At 41.8% G+C, this 26,511-nt stretch overlaps 1 protein-coding gene across 3 annotated transcripts in view; it reads right to left on the bottom strand.

The window, feature by feature from the left end:
- ZNF827 (zinc finger protein 827) overlaps positions 1–26,511 on the bottom strand; it is a 171,762-nt gene that overhangs the window by 56,575 nt on the left and 88,676 nt on the right. For all 3 annotated transcript variants that reach the window (XR_015767772.1, XM_088021027.1, XM_088021028.1), the window contains exons 7-8: positions 24,440–24,497; positions 736–839 (exon numbers count right to left, since the gene is read on the bottom strand). Coding sequence is in view for 2 of the 3 variants with exons in the window: in XM_088021027.1 (XP_087877153.1) it covers positions 736–839; positions 24,440–24,497 (162 nt within the window). In the remaining variant the exon portion in view is untranslated. The remainder of the gene's footprint in view (positions 1–735; positions 840–24,439; positions 24,498–26,511) is intronic.

Genomic DNA, 26,511 nt, shown 5'->3' with positions numbered 1-26,511 from the left:
CCGGTGAGGAGTATGGGATACAGTGCAGTGGTTCTCAGATGTTCTCATTTCATATAACTCTGAGAACACACACACAGCCCTGAGGGTTGGCCATGCTGTTGATAAGGGGACAGAAAACACATCTTGCCCTCGACTCTGGAAAGGAGAAATGAAAAAGGAAGAGTGGATAATAAATTAATTATGTATTGATGCTGAGATTGCAAAAAGGAGCCTTAGATGGATATATGCAGATACTCTGATTAAGAAGAGAGGCGGAATCCGGGTGGCAAGATTATCTTAATGAGTTGTGCTGCTTCCATGGAAACCAAAGTGGTCTTTGTGGCCACCCACACCCCACCAGGGTCACGACCTTCCCTGCTGACGATTAGTTCTCGCCACTGCCCTCCTATATCTTCCTGGCTGCCTGCCTGAAATACTAACAGTGTGTAAAGCAAATTATGTTCAAGTTATACTTTGCTATTTCAAAGAAAAGGAAATTTGATATATGAATGAAACATCAGCAGGTAAAGAACAATAAGCTCCTAAAGCAAAAAATGAAGCACTTTATTACTGACCACACTTTATTTTAATAAACTTTTGTGGCTGTTTAAATCGAGTTTCTCCTCTTTTTTAAAAGCCTAGCTTCATATGAAAAACGTCCACATCTAAGCTGAAAGTATCTGAACATTTACACATTTCAGAAAAGTCATTTTAAGCAACCAACAGTAGCAGCAAAGTCAAATAATGTTTCCATACCTGGTGTTGATATTCTTCCGTGAAGCACAGATTCACTGGGTAGCAGGTCTTTTGAATTAGAGGTGAATGGTGATTGTCTAAATGTATCTTCTGAAAAGAAAGGGCTGGGATGGGGGGAGGGGGGTCAAGTTTAGTAAATTAAAGTTATTTATATTACCCAGAGCATCTGGCCCCAAATATATATATATATACATACACACATAAACACACACATATACGGAATAAGGTTTGTTTTTTTAACGGTGTTTAGAGAATATAAGAAGATTGTGGCTTAAAATGGAGAAAGAGAAAATCTATGACATCAGAGGAGTACCATCTGTATATTCTACTGGTTGGTTTTATATTTAAGGTGACTATAATGAAACATCATCTTTGAAACATTGTTAAACCCACAGTCAGGACAGCTGAGCAGTAAATTTTACTCTTGTACTCTGTGTCCTGCCAGTGTGTTGCGCCCAAATGAAGACCAACTGCCCGACTCAGAATCAGAAAGGCCTATCTGAGGTTCTTCCCAGAGGGGCGAGAGATCTGCCCTGGCTCACCCACATTCTGTCACCTGAGCCCTCAGGACCAACAGCACACATCAGAAGGACAGCACGCAGGCCAGAGTCAAGGGGCCATTGCACTGAAGGACACAACTCACTGGTCCCCACGGAAACTGAGACCACATCCTAGAAATGTCTTGGTTTGCAAGGAGTTAAGCTGGCTAACTGGGGAGCCCTTTATTTCCCATGAAACTGCGGCTCTGACTTGAGTGATTCTAAGTTCCTTGAGTGACTCAGCTAGAACTAGAATCAGGGATGTCAGACACCCAGCTAGGGTTTTGCTCTGTTACTACCACTGCAACTCCGAACACAAAGGCTCTGGATGTTTTAAATCAGAGGATTTTAACCCAATGGCAGCATCCACCGTCCATACCTCCAAAGTAAACTGTAAATAAGTATTGTGATCACATGTGAGAATACTGCAGTTGTCAGTAAAGTCAGACCTGGAGAACAGAAAGCCCAATTTATTTACAAAGTAGGAAATTTAATGGAGGGAATTGGGTACACAGGTGGCAGAAGGTCCATAGCGGGCAGTAACGCAGCCCAGAGCCACGAAGATCAGGAGACAGAAAAGGAGTAGTCTTCCTTAAGCCCCACCCTCATCTCCCACCAGGGCCTCTTGATTGGCACAACCTTCCCTGAAGCCAGGAAGAGGCAGTCTGCAGGGATGGAGTCCCCTGCAAAACTGCCCATCAGGGGAAGGAAAAGATCCAAAGGCATACCAAGCCGAGGACCACCATGACTGGTGTTGCTTTTCTAAACATGCCTCAAGGCTACAGTTACTGCCACTAAATCTTAAAAGGAAATATTAAGATAAAAATGGGAGACATATATTTATAAAAAAGTAAAGCATAATTAACAATATGATTTTATATGACTCTTACGCTAGATTTAATGCAACTTTGTGTGGCATGCTTTTCGTTCTATCTTAAACATAAAACCATTTAAATAGGCTTAGAGAGTGAAATGGCTATAGGCTAGTAGGTGATGGGAAATGGGGAAACATTGTTTTATGCCACACAGCTCATCACCTGCAAGTGATACAGAATAGTCAATAGGACAAGGCAATGCATTATGGTGGCTAATGGCATGTGCTCATAGGTGGGCAGCTCTGAGTTCAAATTCCAGCTCTACCACGTTTGGCTGTGTGACCCGACACGTATGACTTAGCTTCTCTGAGCCTCCGTTTCTTGTCTATAAAGTGGGATGATCTCAGCATCCACAGCTCATAGAGAAGCTGTCAGCAATGAGTAAGATGGTCCATAGAATATGCTTTCCTAGTGCCTGGCAAACACCAAGTGTTCAATAAATGTGAGCTATTTTTTATGTGTACCTCGGTCTAACTCAAAAAGCAGCATAAATGAACCTTTTCCTTACGAGGTGACTGAAAGTGTAAAGTTTTCTTGTATAAAATGAATGAAGAAAAAGTCACTCTGATTTTGAAGAGTCGCTGACTTCTGGGTGATGAGGTTAATTTCCAACTCTTCCAGTAAGAAAACTGTTTACTATCAAAGGACTTTTAAGGACATAGAGACCATGGGGAATTGCGGGTCAAACCCAGAGGGTAAGGTTTCTTGATCCCCACCTCATTAGCTCTGGAGCTTCCAGACAAGGGGGTGTAGCTATCCTTGTGTCTGAGCGGATGGTTCACAAGGGAAACACCAAGAGCTGATCCCCGGGCACGGGGTAAATGTCAGGCAATGGGCCTGCATGTTACTGGGACCCTGGCTATAGAAAGCACTGGAAATCTGAGAGTTCAGGGAAGCCCAAGAACTGCAGAAGCCGAAACTGAGCTGAGACCTGAAGGGGAGTAGGGTGGTCGGGTTCCAAGAGGCTGGGGACGTGTCCCCTGCACAGCCCGAACGCACAGCCAGTCTGCGGGGACGGCAGAAGGCACACTGAGGAGGGACATGAGGCCAAAACCTCGGGCAGGCACACTGCATGCAGGGATCATGACTTTGTCCCACCAGCAGCGGGAAGCCCGTTGTACTTTAGGAAAGTGGGGGATGGCATAAGATTCCAGCTCCAGGAAGCTCTGCCGGGGCGGGGCCGGGGGGGGGGGCTTGCAGAAGACAAGTCAGGTGGCCAGAGTAGCAGTCCATGTGGGACACTGTGACGCTGGTGGCCAATGCTTCAAACCAGCAGTGACATATGCAGGTTGGATAACAGTTTAAGAGCAGGTAAAGACCACAGGTATTTAAAACCAACCCTCAGGTTTCCAGGTGAACCAGGCTGAGGCTGCCGTGCTGCATGCTGGGAAGATCCTCCTAGGTTTTGCTAAGAAGTGGAAGTGGGCTAGCTCTGCATCCTCACGTGTTCTCTGCAACAGCACAGATTTCCACTGATGGGAGGAGAGGAGCCCTATTATCACCAAGCCATTCAGAAGAAATTGAGTCAAAAGGGAGACAATCACAGAGGGCAACAACACTCCAAATAATTTTCTACCCCGGATGCAGCTTTATCCTGCGTAGAACAGAAAAGGTTTCTTCTGAGGGAGAGGAAGTCACGCTGAATACTAAAAAGGCACAAAAGGACGAGCAATGTTACGGGGCAAAGAATCAATGAAGACACTTTCATAAGTCAAGGCAGCATAAGCCTGACATGAGGTCTTATCTAGAAAGAGACAGATTGGGGAGGAGCAAGATGGCAGAGGAGTAGAGACCTGGATGTCGTGTGGTCCCAGGAATTCAGCTGGATAGGGATCAAACCATTCTGAACACCTACGAACTCAACAGGAGATCGTAGAAAGAGATGATATTAGGTTAACAGAGAGCATGAGTCTTAGGTCACATGCGCGGCTGCAATGCTCTGCATTCGTATGCGTTCATTCTGGGGGAGTGCAGTGGTTTGGCACACAGTTTGGCATCAGAAAGATCTGAGTCTGAATTCCATATTGGCCATTTAATAGTTAAATGCCTTCTGGTCAGGTCAATAACCTCTCTAGCCTCAGTTTCATCACTGGAAAAAGGTTTAAAAAATGCCTTCTTTCTAAGGGTGCTGCAAGAGTTAAGTAAGGTATTTCAAGGTGAAGTCCTTAGTACATAGTACATGCTCAATAAAACATAGCAACTGGCACATAAATTGCTACTAAGTATCTGGCACTGTTCTAAAGTACCTTGTGTACTTTAACTTCACTTAATCCTTACAAGGGCCCTACTATCATTATTATTACCCCTATTTTAGGGATGAAGAGATGCAGGCACAGAGAAGTGAAGTGACTGCCCATGCCTATGAGCTGAGCCCAGATTTGAATACAGGCAGGTTGGCATCGCAGTCTGCACTCTTACCCACTAAGCTACACTGCCTCTCTTGTGATCCCTTAACATCCAGGCAGCTCACGGACAGTATAGACCGCAGATCCTCCTTGCAATGAATACAGCAAAAGGAAGAGATAAAGGAAGGAGGGCTGAAGGGGGTATGGGAGCAGCCATTTCAGGATGCGGGATCCCAGGTAACTAAAGGAGAACTTTTTCAACGGAGAAATAGAGCAAGTGAAAATGATTTAGTTTTTACTTCCCTGTAGAAGATATGCCCCAATTCTCTAAAACTTCTGCAACCCTGAGGTCAATTTGCAATCCAAAACATTCCCCACTGCCCGCAAGCACTGCTTTTGAGGGCAAGCTCATCTCTGTTATTAAGCCTAAATGAAGAGGTCAGAGTAACGAGAAGCCTCTATTTCAGCACAGATACAAAGCTCCTGGTGGCACTATGGCTACACAGACATCTGTATATTAATCTTGCAGCTACCTAGATTGGCATTTATGTTTCAGGAAGAGGAGGAGAAAAAACTAAACTTGGAACATGCCCTACATAGCACGTGCTTGCTTAATGAGATTACATCTCCAGTGACGTTGGTCATCTTCAACTCTGCCGATGTTCTGAGGACAGAAGACACTGCACTTGCGATGTAATTTTCAGGATGCCAAGATGGTATTCCTTAAGCTCGTCTTCTCCCGTGCCTCATGCGTTTGTAAAGTGCAGAAGCCCACCCGCTCTCAGCAGAGGCCCAGGTCTGCCGTGGACAATGCCAGCACTGCGTTCACGCTGCAGGGATGGCCAGTGGTGGGAGAAGGGGGCAGATATGGGAAGCTCCAGGATGTGCCCGGCACAAAATGAACCGGGTCTGCATCTCCCCAGGGAGGAGAACAAGAAATGAAACACAGACTTTCTGATATGCTCGACTCCAAAGCACATTGGTACTGTCCTTCAACTAGTCACTTAGTTGGTCCCTAGTTCTTCCAGAAATGCAGCCAGCTTGTGACTGCTGCATGGCTCTCGCTTCCAGACTCTCCAGCTGCCTGAATTTTAGTCATTTCACTGTGAAAAAACCTCTCCAACAGAAAGTGAGCTGAAGAAGTGGAAAAAGGGAAAAACTGACACAAAGTGATTTCTTTCTGGTTAACATTTGTGGTGAAAAGTTGGTAATGGAGGAGGTTGAAACAAACAGCCAATAGGAGAGGGCATCTCCTGTCCTCATCTAACAAAATCCCCACCTGCCACAGCATATCCCTTTGGGCCCCGGACAGAGACAGGCTACCTGGAAGACTTAGTTAATGCGTATAAATGTTCAGAAGCAGCATCTGGAAGCTACCCGTATAGACTCCTCCATTACTCTTCTTGCCTTTTGCTACTTAGAAGAGACAAAACGTTTATCTATTCAAGTTTCTTTTCTGGATAAAAGCGCAATGAACATTGAATGTGTATTTTCATTTTTCTCTTGTAGAAAATCTAAGGGTTAAACGATGAGGGGGCACCGCTGTCACAGTGGCTGGACAATTCCAGGCATCAGACGGCATGAACCATAGGGTCAACAGCACGGGGCTGCAAGAAGGAAAGATTTACAATAAATAATAAAACAGTTTGTAAAAGATTATGGCTGTAACTAATGATACATTTTGCTAAGTGCCGATTGTGGCACAAATATTTCCACCTTTAACATCTGAGGGCCAACGGGGAGCCGTGTTTCATGCAGAACAGAAGCCCATCTACTTAGAAACCATCGCTCCCTGTGCACCAGCGTTAAAACCAACGCATTACAGGAATCCTCCTGTTGATGACACTAGCAAAATAAAACAAGAAGGAAAAGGAAAAGAAGGTGGATACAGTATATAAGAAAAAGTTGGAAAAGTACTTTATTTTTTTAAGATTTTATTTATTTTTTTGAGAGAGAGAGAGAGCAAAAAAGCACGAATTGGGGGGACAGATGGAGAGGGAGAAGCAGACTCCCTGCTGAGCAGGGAGCCTGATTTTGGGGGGGCAGTCCCAGGACCCTGAGATCATGACCTGAGCTGAAGGCAGACACTTAACCAACTGAGCCACCCAGGTGCCCCAGGAAAAAGTACTTTAAATAATGACACAACTATTTCAAAGGAGCAATGGAGAAGAAATATACATTTTTTTCCCTTCTAAAAGACAATAATAACTCTTAGGACTGAACTTGGGAATGGCCAACAGAAAAGAAAGATTAAACAAGGGAAAGAGATTTTGCTCTGTAGTGAGTTTTTACTCAGAACCCACAAGGATCTATATACTTCAGGGTAGAATGAAATTCTATTAATGTAAGAGTTTCAGACAAATCACGCTGATGTGATATTCTGATATCATTTGCACATTTACAAATTTTTCTTTAATGAATAAAAAAGATGGTGTGTTTTCAAGTAGAAGTACTTGATTATGTATTCGGCTATGTATCATACAACTTAACAGGGCCTCAGGATTTTTTCCAAGAGCTGCATAATATAAGTCCAAAAGAATCTGGGTTAATTTTTGTTTGGTTTTGTTTTATTTTAAGGAAATCTTAAGAATAAGTGATCCGACTCAGATATTTCTGAGAAGTTATATATTGTGAAAGGAGAGCCAGAAGTCCCATTCTGGAGTGGAAAAGTTCTGTGGGGGTCAACGTCTTCTCTCTTTCTAGCTGCTACCCACTCCCCAGCAGACCCCAGTCCCTGGGCCGCCTCACCAAATGGCCCTGTTTACAGAGTTTGCCTCAATCTCCACTAAACCCCAGCTATTAACTCAAGTCAGTAAAATACGAGTTTTCTCTATTGATATATACTGTTATTTTTAAAGGACTGAAGTTCCATATATTAATCTAAAACCATTGTAGTGGTCTTTTTAAAACTTGACCTCCAAATCACTTCGACCTTGAGACATGCCCCCAGAGTGACACACCACATGAACATCTTGAAGTGACAGGAAGCACTGGCTGCAAAAACAATCTTCCATGTCTCCAGAAGCCTAAAGAAAAGATAGGCAAGAGAACAAAGTGACTCCAAGAATAAATCTTAACTCTCGCTCAAGGACTTTCTGCCTGTGTGGAATATGAATGTGACAGACTGAAATGGACACAGGTAACTTCCTGGAAGTTACCAGGAATCTCCACGCATAGATGACACTAAAGGAAATGACAACAAACTGGAAATGTTTTCTTTGAACAAAACCTAGACCTGGCTAACGAAAACAGAAGTCCATCCTTGCTGAAGAACGAAAATGTGTTTTTTGTTTGTTTGGTTTTTTGTTAAAGCTTTTCCCACATATCAAATACAAAAGACAGCATTATTCTAAGATAAGGAATAGGGCAACTATTTGGATTAGTTATAACTATCTTCTCAACATTTCCTCAAATACTTTAAGGTCAGAAGAAACTTTCTGGAGGGGGCGGACCAAGACGGCGGAGGAGTAGGAGACCTGGATTTCGTCTGGTCTCAGGAATTCAGCTGAATAGGGATCAAACCATTCTGAACTCCTACGAACTCAACAGGAGATCGAAGAAAAGAATACCAACAACTCTCTGAACAGAAAAGCGACCACTTTCTGGAAGGTAGGACGTGCAGAGAAGTGAATCCCGGGCGATATTCGGGAGGATAGACGGCGGGGGAGGGGGCCTCCGTCGGCTGCTTCTGGCAAGTAATAGATCAGGGGAGCACAAAATCAGAACTTTTAGAAGTCGGCTCCGCTGAGGGACGTCACTCCAGTGGCTAAGTGGGGGGTGGAACCCTCACAGGACAGTGTGGTCTTAGGACCCTCGGGGTCACAGAAAGACCGGGGGTGCCTGAGTGTGGCAGAGCTCCTGGGTATCAGAGCGGGGAAGCCGGCTGCCGAGACGGAGCCGAGGCGCAGGCTCTCAGCTCGGGGTTGCCATAAACTGTGATCCGCGGCACAGTCAGGCCACTGCTCCTCCAGCAGGGACCCAACAAGCAGCAGATCGGGGAGACTCCCCTTCCTCCCCAGGGAGAAGCGGCACGGGAGCGCACCACCGGGATCTGCTGGGTTTGGAGACTCCACACCAAGTAGGGTACCAGAGAGAGAAATGCTTGGTCACAGGCCGGGTGAGCATGGAGTGCGGCCGGAGACCGGGGAGACGGGAGTGACTGGCTGCTTTTCTCTGGGGGCGCACTGAGGAGGGAGCCCCGAGTTCTCAGCTCCTCCCGGTTGGAGATTGGGAGACCGCCATTTTCACTCTCGTCCTCCAAAGCTGTATGGAAAGCTTGCAGGGAACAAAAGCTCCTGAGAGCAAACCCGAGCAGATTACTTAGCCCAGACCATAAGGGTGGGGCAATTCCGCCTCCTGCAAAGACATTTGGGAACCACAGTAACAGGCCCCTCCCCCAAAAGATCAGCACGAACAGCCCGCCAAGACCAAGTTTACTGATCAAGGAGAACGTGAGAACTCCAGCGCTAGGGGAATACTGCACATAGAATTCATGGCTTTTTTACCATGATTCGTTAGTCTTTCAAAGTTAATTTAAAAAAATTTTTTTTTAAATTTTTCTCCTTCCCTTTTTCAACCAACATCTTATCAATCCCTTTTTTAAAAAAACATTTTTATTTTTCATTTTTAGAGTCATATTCTATCCCTTCATAGTAGTTACCCTTATTTTTGGCATATATATATATAAGTTGTTCTCTCTTTAAAATTTTCAGATACAGTTTCTTCTAACAGATCAAAATATACCCTAAATCTCTAGTGTATGGCTTAGTTCTAGTCTCCTGCCTGATCACATTCTCTCCCCCCTTTTTTTTCTTTCTTTCTTTTTTAATCCTCTTCTTTCTTTTTTCAAGCACCTTATCAATTCCTTTTTAAAAATTTTTTATATTTTTCATCTTTAGAGTCATATTCCATCCCTTCATTTTATCAACCCTTATTTTGTACATGTATAAGTCTTTCTTTCTTTAAAATTTTAGGAGGCACGTTCTTCTAACAGACCAAAATACACCCAAAATCTAGTGTGTGGCACTGATCTATGCACCAGCCTTATCATATTTGATCATATTCTGTTTTTTTTTGTTTTGTTCTGTTTTTGTTTGTTTTTATGTTTTTCTTTTTCTTTCTTTTTTTCTTTTTTTTTCTCTCTTTCCCTTTCCTTTCCCCTGGTTTCAGGTCTTTTCTGATTTGTTTAGAGTATATTTTCTAGGGACGTTGTTAACCTGTTAGCATTTTGTTCTCTCATTCATCTATTCTCCTCTGGACAAAATGACAAGACGAAAAAAATCACCTCAACAAAAAGAACAAGAGGTAGTACCGTCTGCCAGGGACCTACTCAATATGGACGATGTCAGACCTAGAGTTCAGAATCATGATTTTAAAGATACTAGCTGGGCTTGAAAACAGCATGGAAGTTATTAGAGAAACCCTTCCTGGAGAAATAAAAGAACTAAAATCTAACCAAGTCAAAATCAAAAAGGCTATTAATGAGGTGCAATCAAAAATGGGGGCACTAACTGCTAAGATAAATGAGGCAGAAGAGAGAATCAGCGATATAGAAGACCAAATGATGGAAAATAAAGAAGCTGAGAAAAAGAGAGATAAACAACTACTGGATCACGAGGGCAGAATTCGAGAGATAAGCGATACGATAAGACAAAACAACATTAGAATAATTGGGATCTCAGAAGAAGAAGAAAGAGAGAGAGGGGCAGAAGGTATATTGGAGCAAATTATAGCAGAGAACTTCCCTAATGTGGGGAAGGAAACAGGCATCAAAATCCAGGAGGCACAGAGAACCCCTCTCAAAATCAATAAAAATAGGTCAACACCCCGACCTCTAATAGTAAAACTTACGAGTCTCAGAGACAAAGCGAAAATCTTGAAAGCAGCTCGGGAGAAGAGATATGTAACCTATAATGGTGGAAACATTAGACTGGCAACAGACCTATCCACAGAGACCTGGCAGGCCAGAAAGGACTGGCACGATATCTTCAGAGCACTAAACGAGAAAAATATGCAGCCAAGAATACTATATCCAGCTAGGTTGTCATTGAAAATAGAAGGAGAGATAAGAAGCTTCCAGGACAAACAAAAACTAAAGGAATTTGCAAACACGAAACCAGCCCTCCAAGAAATATTGAAAGGGGTCCTCTAAGCAAAGAGAGAGCCTAAAAGCAGCATAGACCAGAAAGGAATACAGACAATATACAGTAACAGTTACCTTACAGGCAATACAATGGCACTAAATTCATACCTTTCAATAGTTACCCTGAATGTAAATGGGCTAAATGCCCCAATCAAAAGACACAGGCTATCAGACTGGATTAAAATACAAGACCCATCAATATGCTGTCTGCAAGAGACTCATTTTAGACCCAAAGATACCCCCACATTGAAAGTGAGGGGGTGGAAAACTATTTACCATGCTAATGGACACCAAAAGAAAGCTGCAGTGGCAATCCTTATATCAGACAAATTAGATTTTAAAACAAAGACCAATAAGAGATGAGGAAGGACACTATATCCTACTTAAAGGGTCTATCCGACAAGAAGATCTAACAATTGTAAATATATATGCCCCTAACATGGGAGCAGCCAATTATATAAGGCAATTAATAACAAAAGCGAAGAAACACATTGACAACAATACAATAATAGTGGGGGACTTTAACATCCCCCTGACTGAAATGGACAGATCATCAAAGCAAAAGATCAACAAGGAAATAAAGACTTTAAATGACACACTGGACCAAATGGACTTCACAGACATATCAGAACATTCCAGCCCAAAGCAACGGAATACACATTCTTCTCTAGTGCCCATGGAACATTCTCCAGAATAGATCACATCCTAGGCCACAAATCGGGTCTCAACCGGTACCAAAAGATTGGGATTATTCCCTGCGTATTTTCAGACCACAATGCTTTGAAACTAGAACTCAATCACAAGAAGAAAGTCGCAAAAAACTCAAATACATGGAGGCTAAAGAGCATCCTACTAAAGAATGAATGGGTCAACCAGGAAATTAAAGAAGAATTAAAAAATTCATGGAAACCAATGAAAATAAAAACACAACTGTTCAAAATCTTTGGGATGCAGCAAAGGCAGTCCTAAGAGGAAAGTATATAGCAATACAAGCCTTTCTCAAGAAACAAGAAAGGTCTCAAATACACAACCTAACCCTACACCTAAAGGAGCTAGAGAAAAAACAGGAAATAAAGCCTAAACCCAGCAGGAGAAGAGAAATAATAAAGATCAGAGCAGAAATCAATGAAATAGAAACCAAAAGAACAGTAGAACAGATCAACGAAACTAGGAGCTGGTTCTTTGAAAGAATTAACAAGATTGATAAACCCCTGGCCAGACTGATCAAAAAGAAAAGAGAAATGACCCAAATCAACAAAACCATGAATGAAAGAGGAGAGATCACAACCAACACCAAAGAAATACAAACAATTATAAGAACATGTTATGAGCAACTCTATGCCAGCAAATTAGACAACCTGGAAGAAAGGGATGCATTCCTAGAGATGTATCAACTACCAAAATTGAACCAGGAAGAAATAGAAAACCTGAACAGACCTATAACCACTAAGGAAATTGAAGCAGTCATCAAAAATCTCCCAACAAACAAAAGCCCAGGGCCAGATGGCTTCCCAGGGGAAATCTGCAAAACATTTAAAGAAGAATTAATACCTATTCTCCTGAAACTTCCAAAAAATAGAAATGGAAGGAAAACTTCCAAACTCATTTTATGAGGCCACCATTACCTTGATCCCAAAACCAGACAAAGACCGCATCAAAAAGGAGAATTACAGACCAATATCCTTGGTGAACATGGATGCAAAAATTCTCACCAAAATACTAGCCAATAGGATCCAACAGTACATTAAAAGGATTATTCATCATGACCAAGTGGGATTTATCCCTGGGCTGCAAGGTTGGTTCAACATCCGCAAATCAATCAACGTGATACAATATATTAACAAAAGAAAGAACAAGAATCATAGGATCCTCTCAATAGATGCAGAAAAAGCATTTGACAAAGTACACCATCCTTTCTTGATCAAAACTCTTCAGAGTATAGGGATAGACGGTACGTACCTCAATATCATAAAAGCCATCTATGAAAAACCTACAGCGAATATCATTCTCAATGGGGAAAAGCTGAGAGCTTTCTCTCTAAGGTCAGGAACGCGGCAGGTATGTCCACTATCACCACTGCTATTCAACATAGTATTAGAAGTCCTAGCCACAGCAATCAGACAACAAAAAGAAATCAAAGGCATCCAAATCGGCAAAGAGGAAGTCAAACTCTCACTCTTTGCAGATGATATGATACTTTATGTGGAAAACCCAAAAGACTTCACCCCAAAACTGCTAGAACTCATACAGGAATTCAGTAAAGTGGCAGGATATAAAATCAATGCACAGAAATCAGTGGCATTCCTATACACCAACAAGACAGAGAGAGAAAAATTAAGGAGTCGATCTCATTTACAACTGCACCCAAAACCATAAGATACCTAGGAATAAATCTAACCAAAGAGGCAAAGGATCTGTACTCAGAAAACTATAAAATACTCATGAAAGAAATTGAGGAACACACAAAGAAATGGAAAAACGTTCCATGTGCATGGATTGGAAGAACAAACATTTTGAAGATGTCAATGCTACCTAGAGCAATCTACACATTCAATGCAATCCTCATCAAAATAGCATCCACTTTTTTCAAGGAAATGGAACAAATAATCCTAAAATTTGTCTGGAACCAGAAGAGACCCTGAATAGCCAGAGGAATGTTGAAAAAGAAAAGCAAAGCTGGCGGCATCACAATTCCGGACTTCCAGCTCTATTACAAAGCTGTCATCATCAAGACAGTATGGTACTGGCAGGAAAACAGACACATAGATCAATGGAACAGAATAAAGAGCTCAGAAATAGACCCTCAACTCTATGGTCAACTCATCTTTGACAAAGCAGGAAAGAATGTCCAATGGAAAAAAAGACAGTCTCTTCAACAAATGGTGTTGGGAAAATTGGACAGACACATGCAGAAGAATGAAACTGGACCATTTTCTTACACCACACACAAAAATAGACTCCATTAAAAAAAAAAAAAGACTCCAAATGGTTGAAAGACCTAAACGTGAGACAGGAGTCCATCAAAATCCTAAAGGAGAACACAGGTAGCAACCTCTTCGACCTCAGCCACAGCAACTTCTTCCTAGAAACATCGCCAAAGGCAAGGGAAGCAAGGGCAAAAATGAACTATTGGGATTTCATCAAGATAAAAAGCTTTTGCACAGCAAAAGAAACAGTCCACAAAACCAAAAGACAACCGACAGAATGGGAGAAAATATTTACAAATGAGATATCAGATAAAGGGCTAGTATCCAAAATCTATAAAGAACTTATCAAACTCAACACTGAAAGAACAAATAATCCAATCAAGAAATGGGCAGAAGACATGAACAGACATTTTTCCAAAGACGACATCCAAATGGCCAACAGACAAATGAAAAAGTGCTCCACATCGCTTGGCATCAGGGAAATCCAAATCAAAACCTCAATGATATACCTCCTCACACCAGTCAGAATGGCTAAAATTAACAAGTCAGGAAATGACAGATGTTGGCGGGGATGCGGAGAAAGGGGAACCCTCCTACACTGTTGGTGGGAATGCAAGCTGGTGCAGCCACTCTGGAAAACAGTATGGAGGTTCCTCAAACAGTTGAAAATAGAGCTACCATACGATCCAGCAATTGCACTACTGGGTATTTACCACAAAGATACAAATGTAGGGATCCGAAGGGGTACGTGCACCCCAATGTTTATAGCAGCAATGTCCACAATAGCCAAACTGTGGAAAGAGCCAAGATGCCCAATGACAGATGAATGGATAAAGAAGATGTGGTATATATACACAATGGAATATTATGCAGCCATCAAAAGGAATGAGATCTTGCCATTTGCAACGACGTGGATGGAACTGGAGGGTGTTATGCTGAGTGAAATAAGTCAATCAGAGAAAGACATGTCTCATATGACCTCACTGATATAAGGAATTCTTAATCTCAGGAAACAAACTGAGGGTTGCTGGAGTGGTGGGGGGGTGGGAGGGATGGGTTGGCGGGGTTATAGACATTGGGGAGGGTATGCGCTATGGTGAGTGCTGTGAATTGTGCAAGACTGTTGAATCACAGATCTGTACCTCTGAAACAAATAATGCAATATACGTTAAGAAAAAAAGAAGAGGAAGATAGCAGGAGGGGAAGAATGAAGGGGAGTAAATCAGAGCGGGAGACGAACCATGAGAGACGATGGACTCTGAAAAACAAACTGAGGGTTCTAGAGGGGAGGGGGGTGGGGGGATGGGTTAGCCTGGTGATGGGTATTAAAGAGGGCACGTTCTGCGTGGAGCACTGGGTATTATGCACAAACAATGAATCATGGAACACTACATCCAAAATTAATGATGTAATGTATGGTGATTAACATAAGAATAAAAAAATCCTAAAAAAAAAAAGAAGAAACTTTCTGAGAAGCTGAAGTAGCTTGTGTGAAAATATGCCCACAACTGAACAACAAAACATCACCACACTATTTTTGATATTTCAGTTTTTATAAAAGGTCAAGTAACATTATTTCATTTTCAACTTAATTTTCATGATTAACACATGAATTTTTAGGAAGTGCTTATTTTTTATCTCAGACATCACTGGCCTTGGTTAATTTCCTTGCTAATAATTTAAAGTGGAATAATAGATGCTTAATATATTTTTTATATATTTACATATCTACGTGTTTTGTAACATTTATAAATGATTGTATTTGAAATACATTAAACGCTCAGTTCTACAGATCTCTGTAAAAGAATTTTTAGGACTGGGATGCCTGGGTGGCTCAGTCATTAAGCGTCTGCCTTCAGCTCAGGTCATGATCCCAGGGTCCTGGGATCGAACCCCATGTCGGGCTCCCTGCTCAGTGTGGAGCCTCCTTCTCCCTCTTCCTCTGCCCCTCTCCCCTACTTGTGCTCTCTCTCTCTCTCAAATAGATAAATAAAATCTTAAAAAAAATTAAAGAAATTTTTAAAAAGCAGTTGTTGTTTTTTTTTTAAGAATTTTTAGTACTTTACAAAACCCTGGTTAGGTCCTTTTGTTATGGTATAGCAATCGCTCTTTGTCACCTTCAACTCTATGTTGTCCTCCCAACTTCCAGCTTGGGCCCTCAATTTCATTTTGGACGGGAGATTAGCTGCTTCTTCTGAAATGGGCCCAGATATTAACATTTTAGGTACAGCAGTCAGTGCCAATTTTCCTATGAACATTCTAGCAGTCTGTTAAAAAGGTAATCATCTATAATGAAAGAAAACAGTTTTAACTGCCCTTCTCTTCGCAACACCACAGAAATAAGGACCCCTTATTCTTGAATGATTTTAATATATTTTAATACAAGAATTTGAATATGGGGGTGGGGAAGAGTGCTCAAGACTAAAACTGATTGCAAGCCTCTGACCTAAAGACAACTCTAACCATCCAAAACAGCACGTTCCCTATGCAAGCTTGAAAGGGACACAACAGAGGAGACCACCTACAACCCCAATGGGCAGGCCTAGAAACCCGGTTGTTGATCATGTTGGGTGCACACATTTTCAAAGAAAGAAGGACTGTACTGAATAAAACGTGAATTAATCACTATACATTGGCAGCCAGGACATTTATCTACAAATGGAGGCTGGCACTGCAGACTCAGTGGGTTTCTAAATGGGGTTTGTGGGCAGATGGAGAACCAAGGTCATTGTACTACTCATATGGGCACCAGATTTTCATCTTTAATTTTCAGAGTTGACAAGAAAGCTGTGTCTCCTCCTCCTAGTCCATTGATATGACTGCATACTTGGCTGGTGCCGATCAAACAGAACCTTCTCAGCAATTAAAAACACTCAAATGTGTTGATTCTGTACGATGTACAATGGCATTGTGGAAAACATTCTTATTTTTTAGAGATATATATCAAAGAATTTGAGAGTGAATGTTATGATGTCTGGGATGTGATTTAAATATATTTTTTAAAGATTTTATTTATTTATTTGAAAAAGCAAAAGAACACAAGCACGGGGAGCAGCAGAGGGAGAGGGAGAAGGAGGCTGAGCAGGGAGCCCGATGCAGGACTCGATCCCAGGACCCTGGGATCATGACCTGAGCCAAAGGCAGACGCTTAACGACTGAGCCACCCAGGTGCCCTGGGATGTGATTTAAATTGGAGGGAAGAAAAGGGTCATGAAGTAAAGCGTGGCAAATGTCTTCTCAGTGGGTGATGGGAACGTGGTGGTTTCATTATTCCTTCTACTGTGTTTTGAAATTTTTCATAATAAAAAAATCAATAACAACAATCAAATGAAAATTCCAACCCAGACAAACCACCATAGAGAAGAATAAATGGCAGTAAAAGAAAATATACAAAAGAACAAATACAAATGCCTCCCTATGAACAAAATGCTTGGCATCACTAAGAATCAATAAATAAAAAGATTTTAACTATAAAATAGAATTTATAACCTCCCAATTGGTAAAAAAAATTTTTTTAATGATAAAGCACAAGACCTTTGAAATATTCTCTCTCTCTATCTCCTATTAGCTTCTGGTGGAATTATAGATTCAGCTTTTTCGAAAGTCCATTAGACAAATCATGCAAAAGCCTGAAAACCGTGAATGCTTTTTTTTTTTAAGTCAATTTATCCCCGGTTTGTTTATATTAGCAACAACTTGGGAAAACAAAATAAAACCAAACCCTTGATAGCAAATAACAGAGGACTGATTAAATACATTATGACACATGTAAACACCAAATACTATGTAAACATTAAAAGAATAATACTGAGTTATGTTTATTGATATGGAAAGAAGTTCTTAGTATATCACTAGGTGAAAAGGGAAGCCTGCAAAAGTGTATATATAGTAGGATCCAATTTTTATAGGAAAGTATACGTATATAAATAGACAAAAATTCAGCCAGGAGAATCACCCACCACCAACTTAGCAGTGGCTGTCTCTAAGTAGCAGGACTGATTATAAATGATTATTTTTTTTCTTCTTTATGTTCTCCTATATTCTCCACCAATAAAAGTTATTTTTAAAACTGAAAAAAAGACTAAGTTTTGCAGTGTAGGATCCTTTATTTTTAAAGAGATTCTTAGTCTTTTAAAGAGTAAGCTGAGGGATGATATAATTCTAAGGCAATGTTAAGACCTAGGAGGGCACAACTGTATGTAAATTAGGATTCCACCAGGATTGGTCAACCTCAGCTGGAGAAAGGCCAAAAGCTATGGAAGGGAGAGGCCATTGAAAATATTAAAAAACAATAGAACACCTTATGAAGAAATATATATTGGTAATTTTTTTTTTTTTTAATTTTCTTCTTTCAACAGCACAAACGCCTTCTATATAGGGTTGTCTCAGAGGCGGGCCAGTCTGTACAAGCTAACACCAAGTTTTCAAGGAACAATTCCTGCTCCTGCAACTCGAGCATTCATCCACTGTGGGGCCAGGAAACTTCTCAGGACAAGGAGCACAATGCCAGGCCTTGTGAAGGGCCGCTGTGGCAGGGAGGCCAGACCCGGGGAGCTGGAGCCAACCGCAGGCCAAGGAAGTGAACCTGCATGTCCGGATCCACGAAATGTCAGCTTGTGAGGGACCTGGATCTCCCACGGGACTCTGGCTTTATGCATAAACAAGGACGATGGGCTTTCGGCTGAGGTGAGCTGGGAACAGATGAACTCAGTCTTCCCTGTAGTGACATAAGACTCTGTCCTGTGGAAGCTGTAGGTGACGCCAGTGAGATGTGGATACTCCCTGGCCTGCTGCATCACCCAAGAGGGCTTTTCACCCCTCAACAGAGGTCAACCCTTCTATATCTGATATGCTTCTAGTAACAACCATGGAGACAGTCTTGAGAGAAAATCCCAGATAAGAACAGGATGAAGCTAGCACCTAAACCACATACACCTTTTGGTCATGTCACCCCTACATAACTTGTCAAAGGTGGCTAAGGGAGAAAGCTAGATGTCTACTTAGAGAGACTGACACATTTATACTTCATCCCTGGCTATTCTGAGTTACACAAACAAGATGGACCTCTGTTGCAAGCCGGTAGAAGGAAAGGCGGCAGAGTTCATGGGAAATGAAGAAAAGGCACAGCCCTCTTTAGATCCTCAAAGGGAGATTTAAACTTGTCTCTTTACAATAACACAATACCAAATGGTTCTGGAAGCATATTGTTTCAACTATAACAGTTCAAGATAGGCATCACAGATGGAAAGAAAAATGGCAGGGGTGATACTTATAGGACAATAGAGTGCAGGAATAAAAAGTACTGAGGAAGGTCTGGTGAAATAAGAAGGAAAAAAACCCAAGTGGCAGCAATGGACAGAATAATTTCAGGCTATATGTAGAGCAAACAAACAAAAAACCCTACTGTTTTCAAAGATGAGTTTAATTTCTTTGAAAACTGAAAACTCAAAAGGTAAGTTGAAAAGGATGTATTGCCAATGAAAAGACACTCAAGTCAACATTTGTGTCAGAGCAGCTGCAGACAGTGGTGCAGGTTGTGCACTGCACAAAGGTACCACATCTAGGGGGGGCCTGCTTAATCACAGATATCAAAGATTTATGTATTTATTGTGACAGTATTCCAGTAGATGGCAGTATCTTGGGGAAAGATGTCTTAAAATTTGCAATGGCACCATATGGCTCTCCGAGAGCCTTGACTTCACCAAAAATAGCACCGAATGTCTTAACTGAAGGGACTCCATGAAATTAGTAGCAATTTCCATTTTTTAGAAATGGAATCTCAATGCATTTAATTTTAAAGTCCTAAAATTTAATGGGTAATGAAAATATGTGGAGAGCTAATAAAAAATGACCAATTTCATGTGCTCTGTTTCTTGTTTATTTTCTTAATTGCTTTTGTCTAAGCCAATGTTCTTTGTAAGTAACCTTTTACTTTTTAAGGTAATAGAGCATTATTCTCTTTGGCCTTCCAAAAAATGAAAAGAGGAAATTGTACAAATTGATGCTTTTCCAAATGTGTGCAATTTCTATTACTGAATCATAAATATTTAAGGACAAGAATCCAGACGATCACACAGGAAAATTCTATATTGGACACTTCCAAGTGCATACGTCTTTTAGTGAGCACTGTAAGTGCCATTACCTAAATCGTAACAAAAAGCCCGCATTTCAAGTTGAGAAAATTGGGCAAATTAAATGTCGGCTGGCACGGCATGCTATGAGTCTACCTTTCTCTGATTTTCCCACTTCTGCTTTTTATCTTGTAATGGCGAAAAGGACAATTCGGGTAAACACTTCCTTACTTTTGGAATAAAGCAAGCCAGGTGTGAGAAGTTTTTCTTAAGGCCTGCAATCTTATATCCCCATGGACACTGAATTATTAATGGGTAAAAGAGAGAACAAATAACCAAGAGAGGGTTCTTGGCAGCCATTGTTTGGCGTTCATGGTGTTACACAACATTGAGCATGTCCAATTCACCTGCCAGGAGCTATCTGATTCTTACTCTAGGGTTCCATTTTCCTATTTCGATCTTATCCAGCATCTGGCGGGGTGATGGTCCATGTCAGAAGATGTAGATCTTCTTTTTATTCCATTAAACTTTGGGATCTGGTTATGATATCATGCCTCATATATTTTCATCAACAAATGATCATATTAGCTGGGTATCTATTCTCTGCAGAATCTAGGCTTGTGCTAGGAAAGGAAATAAAAAATCAGGATTTTTATTAGTCTCTTAAGTGTTCAGTCCTTCTGTTCTCCTGGGTCTGGCTGACTGTCTCCTCATCTCATTTATCAGGTAGAATGGCGTTAAGAACACTCTGTCCACATACCATCTCAAAGGAGATGCACAGCCTTCTTTACACTTAGACTGAATTTGCTAGACTCTGAGGTTAAAGAGGCAAAAGAACTGCTATTTTAGCATTTACAGTGAAGTTCCAACTAAAGGACTGATTCAGTGGAGGTGCCCCTATGAGGGCACAAACAAGGGTGGAAGGGTTAAGATCAAGGCATTGGTGAGCAGGACCACATGATCCAATCATTCCAGTTGTTGAGTAGATTGATTTCTCTGCCTGGCTACACGGTGCACTTTGGTAGACTGTTTTTCTCCTTAACTTTTGGGAAGGTGATACTAATCTAAGCAGCTGAGTCTCAGTTCTTGGGGTGAAAGAAAAAGCATTCTCAAACAAGTTCTTAAAATGATGCCCGGGATTTGCTTTAAATAATTTAGGCGGAGGGAGAACAAAAGGAGGGGACCTCTCAACAAGGGTCATGAGATGATCATTGTTCAGACTGAATGATGGGTACTTTCTCTACTTTTGTATATGTTTGAAATTTTCCATTGAAAGAGGGTTTTTTTTTTTAATTTTTAAATAAGGCAGAGACTCAATGATCCAGAAACTTGCTAGTTACTCGTTTCAACCTTTAGCCTCACCTAAACCTTTTTTTTTTAAATTGTTAACAAGGAACACTCTCTAACATCATTTTCTCTCTCCATATCTGCCCATCTTATAATGGAGATATTAACAAATAGCAGAATTGCCAATGGAAAGGATTTGACGAGGAGGGACGTGCAACTATCAGTCTGTATGGGATGGATGGTGAGCTGTACACACATCCTCCACACTCTCCTGGGGCCCAGGCATGGAAATCCGCACCCCACATCTCCTCTCGTTGGTAAACACATACTGGAATGCCGAGCTACAGTGTTTCTTCCTAGGCTGCTACACTTTTCCTTAGTTCTTGTGGTTGGAATGAGAGTCAAGACCAAAAAATGACAAACAACTGTGGAGAAAGTTGTGGGTTTATACAGGACAGGGAGAGAGAATCAGCTGCTTTCTTCCAGGATTGCACATCTCTTCTCTGCTCTCAATGCCCTGGATATCCAGACTCTAGGGGCAGGAGATCTCACTGAGTGGAGGAGCTCAGACACCCCCTGGCATCTGGAAGAGTTTGACCTCAGTACGGTGCTACGGCCAGGGTACCAAGGCCCGCCCTTCAGAATTAAACTATCTTTAGTGTACCTAGCAACTCTCAAACATGGCAGATTCTGGACCTGACTGCAAACATGAGCCATCATTCTGGACAGCCAGCTTCTTTTGGAAAACCTAGAAGAAGATCCCACTAAGTACCTGAAGATCCAGAGATAAGGAAATTCGGAGGCTTGATGTCAATCTTTTTGAAAAGTATCGCAAATCCTATCTTAAAACGTAAGCCCCCTGAGCTGACCTTGTGCATACAAAATAAGAGTTCCTTCTAAAACAGGAATCAAAAAAGAGAGGCATTTTTTTTTCCTGTCCCTGCTATCAGTTAACTAAGGTTAAAGAGGATTTCTTGGCATGAAGCCGCTTGATTCTATTCCACCTGAAGTAATGAGGTGAGAAGGTAAAAAAGAGATCTGTTTGAGGAGAGGCTAATTGAACAAGTTGCTACTCAAAGGAAGAATAAAAACACACCAAGGATTCTATAGAAGGAGAATAAACCCAGAATTCTGTAACACTGCTTTATGAACACTGTACCACGTTGGGGGCTCACAGCAAGCACCCCTTTCTCTGCTCTGGGCAAAAAATCTGATTTGGATTTCTTCTTACTCATAATCTCCCAGCAAGAGAAGAATTTAAAGATTGCCTCATTTTTGCCAAATGGCTAAAAAAATTTCTCTTCTATTCTATAATTATGTTCTAGCTCCAGCCAAGGCAATTTAGGCTCTGAGACGCATTTCACTCATTTGGGGCTAGTTCAAACCTCCTCTTAGTCTTCCCAGAGAACACCTGAAAAGCATAAAATAACATGGCTTCGTAGCAAACTTGTCTGTGATATAAGTATTATTATGTGATCTTAAAGATCCAGCAGAAAACCACCACAGGGGGTGCTGTCGGGTCCTGCCCAGAACTCCTTCACTGCATTAGGGTGCTCACCACGAGCAAGCAAGTGAGCGAGTGAGCGAGTGGCTGGCGGTGCTGGCTGTGAACGGTGAGCAAGAACTGCCTTCACCTTTGGAGCTCCTGCAACTAGAAGGCTCCATATCCCCTGCTGGGGGTGACCCGAAGCTAGTGAATAGCATGGGGGTCCAAAGAGCTGGCCCCTTTGCCTCCAGGCGGGATTTACCCTGTGGTGCAATTCATGCTCCAGAATTCTCTGTGGGATGGAGCTAAAGCTGGAATCCAGCAAAAACTACATCCTTGCTCCACAACTTCCTCTCCCCTCTCCTGCCCCCTTCATTTCCCAGCAGAGTCCTCTGAAAGTACTCCCTCAGTACAGCCCCTTCACAGGAATCCCTGTCTCAGGCTCTGCGTCTAGGAAACCTGACCCAGGACACTTCAAGAAACCTAAGGAAGCAAATTAAAATTAACATGTATTATTTTTAATCTGCTGTCTTTCATGGTCTCCCAATCAGGACAATTTCGTGTGCTCAGACCCAGGAACACAAGCATAGATACTAAATAGTCTTAAGATTACATGTGGAAGGTCCACTGGCATCTGTAGTAGGTAACATCGCCTATTCGGGCATCCAACTTAATAGACAAATAACCCGCCCAGTCCCCAGACCCATTTCCCAAAACTGTGCAGCCCAGATTGCAAGACCCATTTTCCATCTGTGTACTTAATACACAGAGACAAGGCTGGTACCGCTCTTCTGTTCTGTTATAGCAGGTTTCATTTTCCTATTACTATATGAACTTTGTATGATGCCAGCTGGCTCTGTTTTAATTACTGTTTGACATTTGATATCCCAAATTCCAATTCATAAAATTAAAAAGAAAAAAACCAACTCGGGTTAAGGTTCAGATGAGCACTGTTCACTGCCTGATGATGCTCTGAGGTCGACTCATACCACCTCAAAGAGAAAAACATCATTTATCTTTCTTTGCAGGAAGGAAAAAACACCAAACCAGTCAACTGCTCCCATTAGGAAGAATCGAATCTAAGTTTGCTCGGGAAAGCTTAGTTCCTTGATATAAAGCCTTCTGGGGAGCTCACATCTCGTTCTCCCTGTTTCTATTTTGTCCGGTAAAGCCTGCGTCTGGGGCTAACTCAGGGACTGGAGGGTGGTCTGAGGGTGGGGGACAGTCCTTGAAAGCTAGAGCTCCTATCTCCCCCGGGGTGCCTTTTTCACAGCAGTGGGGTATACGCTAGTGGAGTGTGCATACCACAGTTGCGGTCCGGATGGCCTTCCAGGCTGGGGATGAGTGGCCGCACGGGCCAGTCCTCCTCCTTCCATCTGGCAAACGGATGGGCAGCCCACCCTGGCTGACCTCCTCAAGCTGCCTTTGGCAAATGTACAGCATCCTTATCTACAGCTGTTAATGACAAAGGTTTTCCTGCAGCCTTTTAAAGCATTTTCTCTCGCTTTAAGGTGTTCTGTCCTCCTAACAGTGCCATGAGGCAAAAAGTTGGGCTATCCTTGATGACCAGTGATCCGTCCACACCTGAGGAGCTACTCAGGAACACAGCTGCAGTCAGAATCTTGGTCTCCTGACTGGGTGAAGCCTTCCTGAGATACGGACCCAGCTCCCGATCCCAGCTGTGCCACCCGTTTAAACTCCCAAGTCAAGAAACTTTTGCAAAGAGAATAATAACATGACCTACTTCACAAAACTATTATAAAGGAATAAAAAATAAGAACATCTGGAAAATTCTCCAGCCAAGTAACAGCTATTAGATGTTTGATAAATATTAGTGGTCTTCCCCCTTGGCGCTCTTGCTTTCTGTATTGTTTCCACAAAATGTCTAACACAAACTAGGGGCAAAAGGCATGACTCCTTTGAACCCAGCGGGAGAAAATAGTTTGGGGAACAATGTGCAACACGCGATTGGGGCCTGAGGGCCCACACAGGGGCACTCTGAGGGGACGCCCCCCCCCATAAAATGGCCTACCTGGTGGTCGTCCGAATGGTGTTTTCTTTTGTGTGATTGTGCTCTTTGCTTACTTTTTCTGTAAGAAGAAAGAATGAAACATCCCTTTTAGGTCGTTCTTATTCAATTTGTGTCTCTAAGGCTTAAACAGAAACTCCCTCAACGTTTCTTTTTCTCTCTTGTGGTTTTCTTTTGGTTTCCTTTTTATATATTCAAACCCTCCCTGGCTTATTCGTAAAGACAATCATTAAAAGCATATAGACAGCATCCACAAAAATATTTTAGTAAAAACCAATCAAAGGGAAACAATCACTGACAAATTTCAAGTGTGATGTCTGATTTTAATGAGGCCTTAATAAGTACACATACGCACAGGGAGATGTGCCCAGAACCCGCTATTTCTACCACATCTTTCCCCAGCTGAAAATTTCTGCTCTCCTCTGATTCAGCATGAAAATTGCGGTTGTTGCAACTGTTCCGCTTCTAACTTTGATGACAACCTTTAAGCATTCTGTATTGTCAGGCCCCTTTGTGAGAGGAGATACAAAAACAGCCATAAGACCTCTGGGTTCTGCAGTCATCGAGCACTTATTCTGATAAATGTCACCAGGGACAAAAAAAAATATCATTAGACAAGCAGAGGTAAACCCTCCCTTACTCTGTCTTGAGGTCTGTATCTACCAGCTGTCAGAAATTATTTAATTAGCTTTCAAGAACACAAAAGTTGAACTCCGGCCTTCCCAATCCAGTCCAAATGTGAGGATTCTGCCCTGACTGTTACGGCTCTCAATGGCTTCAGCATGCAGAGAAAACCTGGCCAACTCCACCAGGGTTTCAGATTTCCATGGCAGGGCAAGTAAAAAACTCCTGATTTTAGGAATTTCTGAACAAATTTAAACAGATATCTGGAAAAACGAAAGGCTTCCAACATCGGCCCAGTACTTGGTTAACACTTGTCTGAAATGGCTGCATGCAAGTTGGTGGGGACGGTTGCTTTCTGTCCTCTGGACAATGACAATGAGGCTGAATTTGGATTCAGAGGCAGTATTCTTTCAGAGAGCAGGAAATCGGGGCTAAAAGACTTGCCTGAGGTCATCCAGGCAGTAAGTGACCATGCCAGGGTAAGAACTCTCAGACACAAAGTTTGTCACTGACAGCAGACAGCTGTACTGTGAGAGACAGAGACTTTCTGAAAAGAACCACCCTGGCCTCACTTTTGCAAATTTTAACTGCTAAGTAATTTTCAAAGGTATATTGTTTTTAGATATGCTTTCAGCCTGTTTTCTTTTCTTTCTTTTTTTAAAAGCATCTTGTAGGATTTGGAGCTTTGGGGAGCTTGCAAAGATTCACGTATCCTCTGAAATTTACAGAATTAACTATTTCCATTACTACAGGGCTTTGCACAAAGAACAATCCTTGTTTGAGTATTAGGAGGCCACCGTTTTCGGGAACAACTGATAGTTTCAAGCTCTGGGGTGTGTCACCAGGCCAACAAGAAGGTGAACCATTATGATGGTATGCAGATTCCAGCTTCTTTTCCCTGATATTTTTCTTAGCAGGGAAAGCAAGTGAATACTTAAATAATGAGGCATCTCATGGCATTTTGAATATGTTATCCATAACAAAACAGAGTTTATCAAACATTAGTAACAAACTTTACTGATGCATGAACTTCCATATGTAGGCCAATGCTTGAGTACGGACAAGCTGTGCGTATTTCATATGAACCTGAATCTCATATGTCAGTATATACCTTCAATCTCAATCATGTTCAGATAATAACAGCATGTTATATTTGTTAAGGACAAACATTATGCAGCTTGAAAGAGTTAACAAAGGTAACCAAGAGGACCCTCAACTGTTCTATCAAGACTCTTAGCTGAGCTGGTAATTCCTACACCTGTGAATTCCAAGTATTCAAAGTGGAAACAATTGGTTTACAGAACAATGCTCTGCAAGGGCATAGTTGGCAAGAGTCCTCCCATTTTCATCTTCTCCCTTTCCTTGATTTTTTTTTGGCAAGATACAGTAAAATCTTAATTCAAACCACACTAATTTGGAATTCATGGTAATTCAGTCACTGTTGGAGTAAA

The sequence above is a fragment of the Eumetopias jubatus genome, unplaced genomic scaffold, assembly GCF_037043125.1.
Source record: "Eumetopias jubatus isolate StellerSeaLion01/CBP00866 unplaced genomic scaffold, mEumJub1_p1.0 scaffold_2, whole genome shotgun sequence".
Lineage (NCBI taxonomy): Eukaryota > Metazoa > Chordata > Mammalia > Carnivora > Otariidae > Eumetopias > Eumetopias jubatus.
Note: the sequence above shows the minus strand (reverse complement) of the source record. Positions and strands in the feature narration are given on the sequence as shown.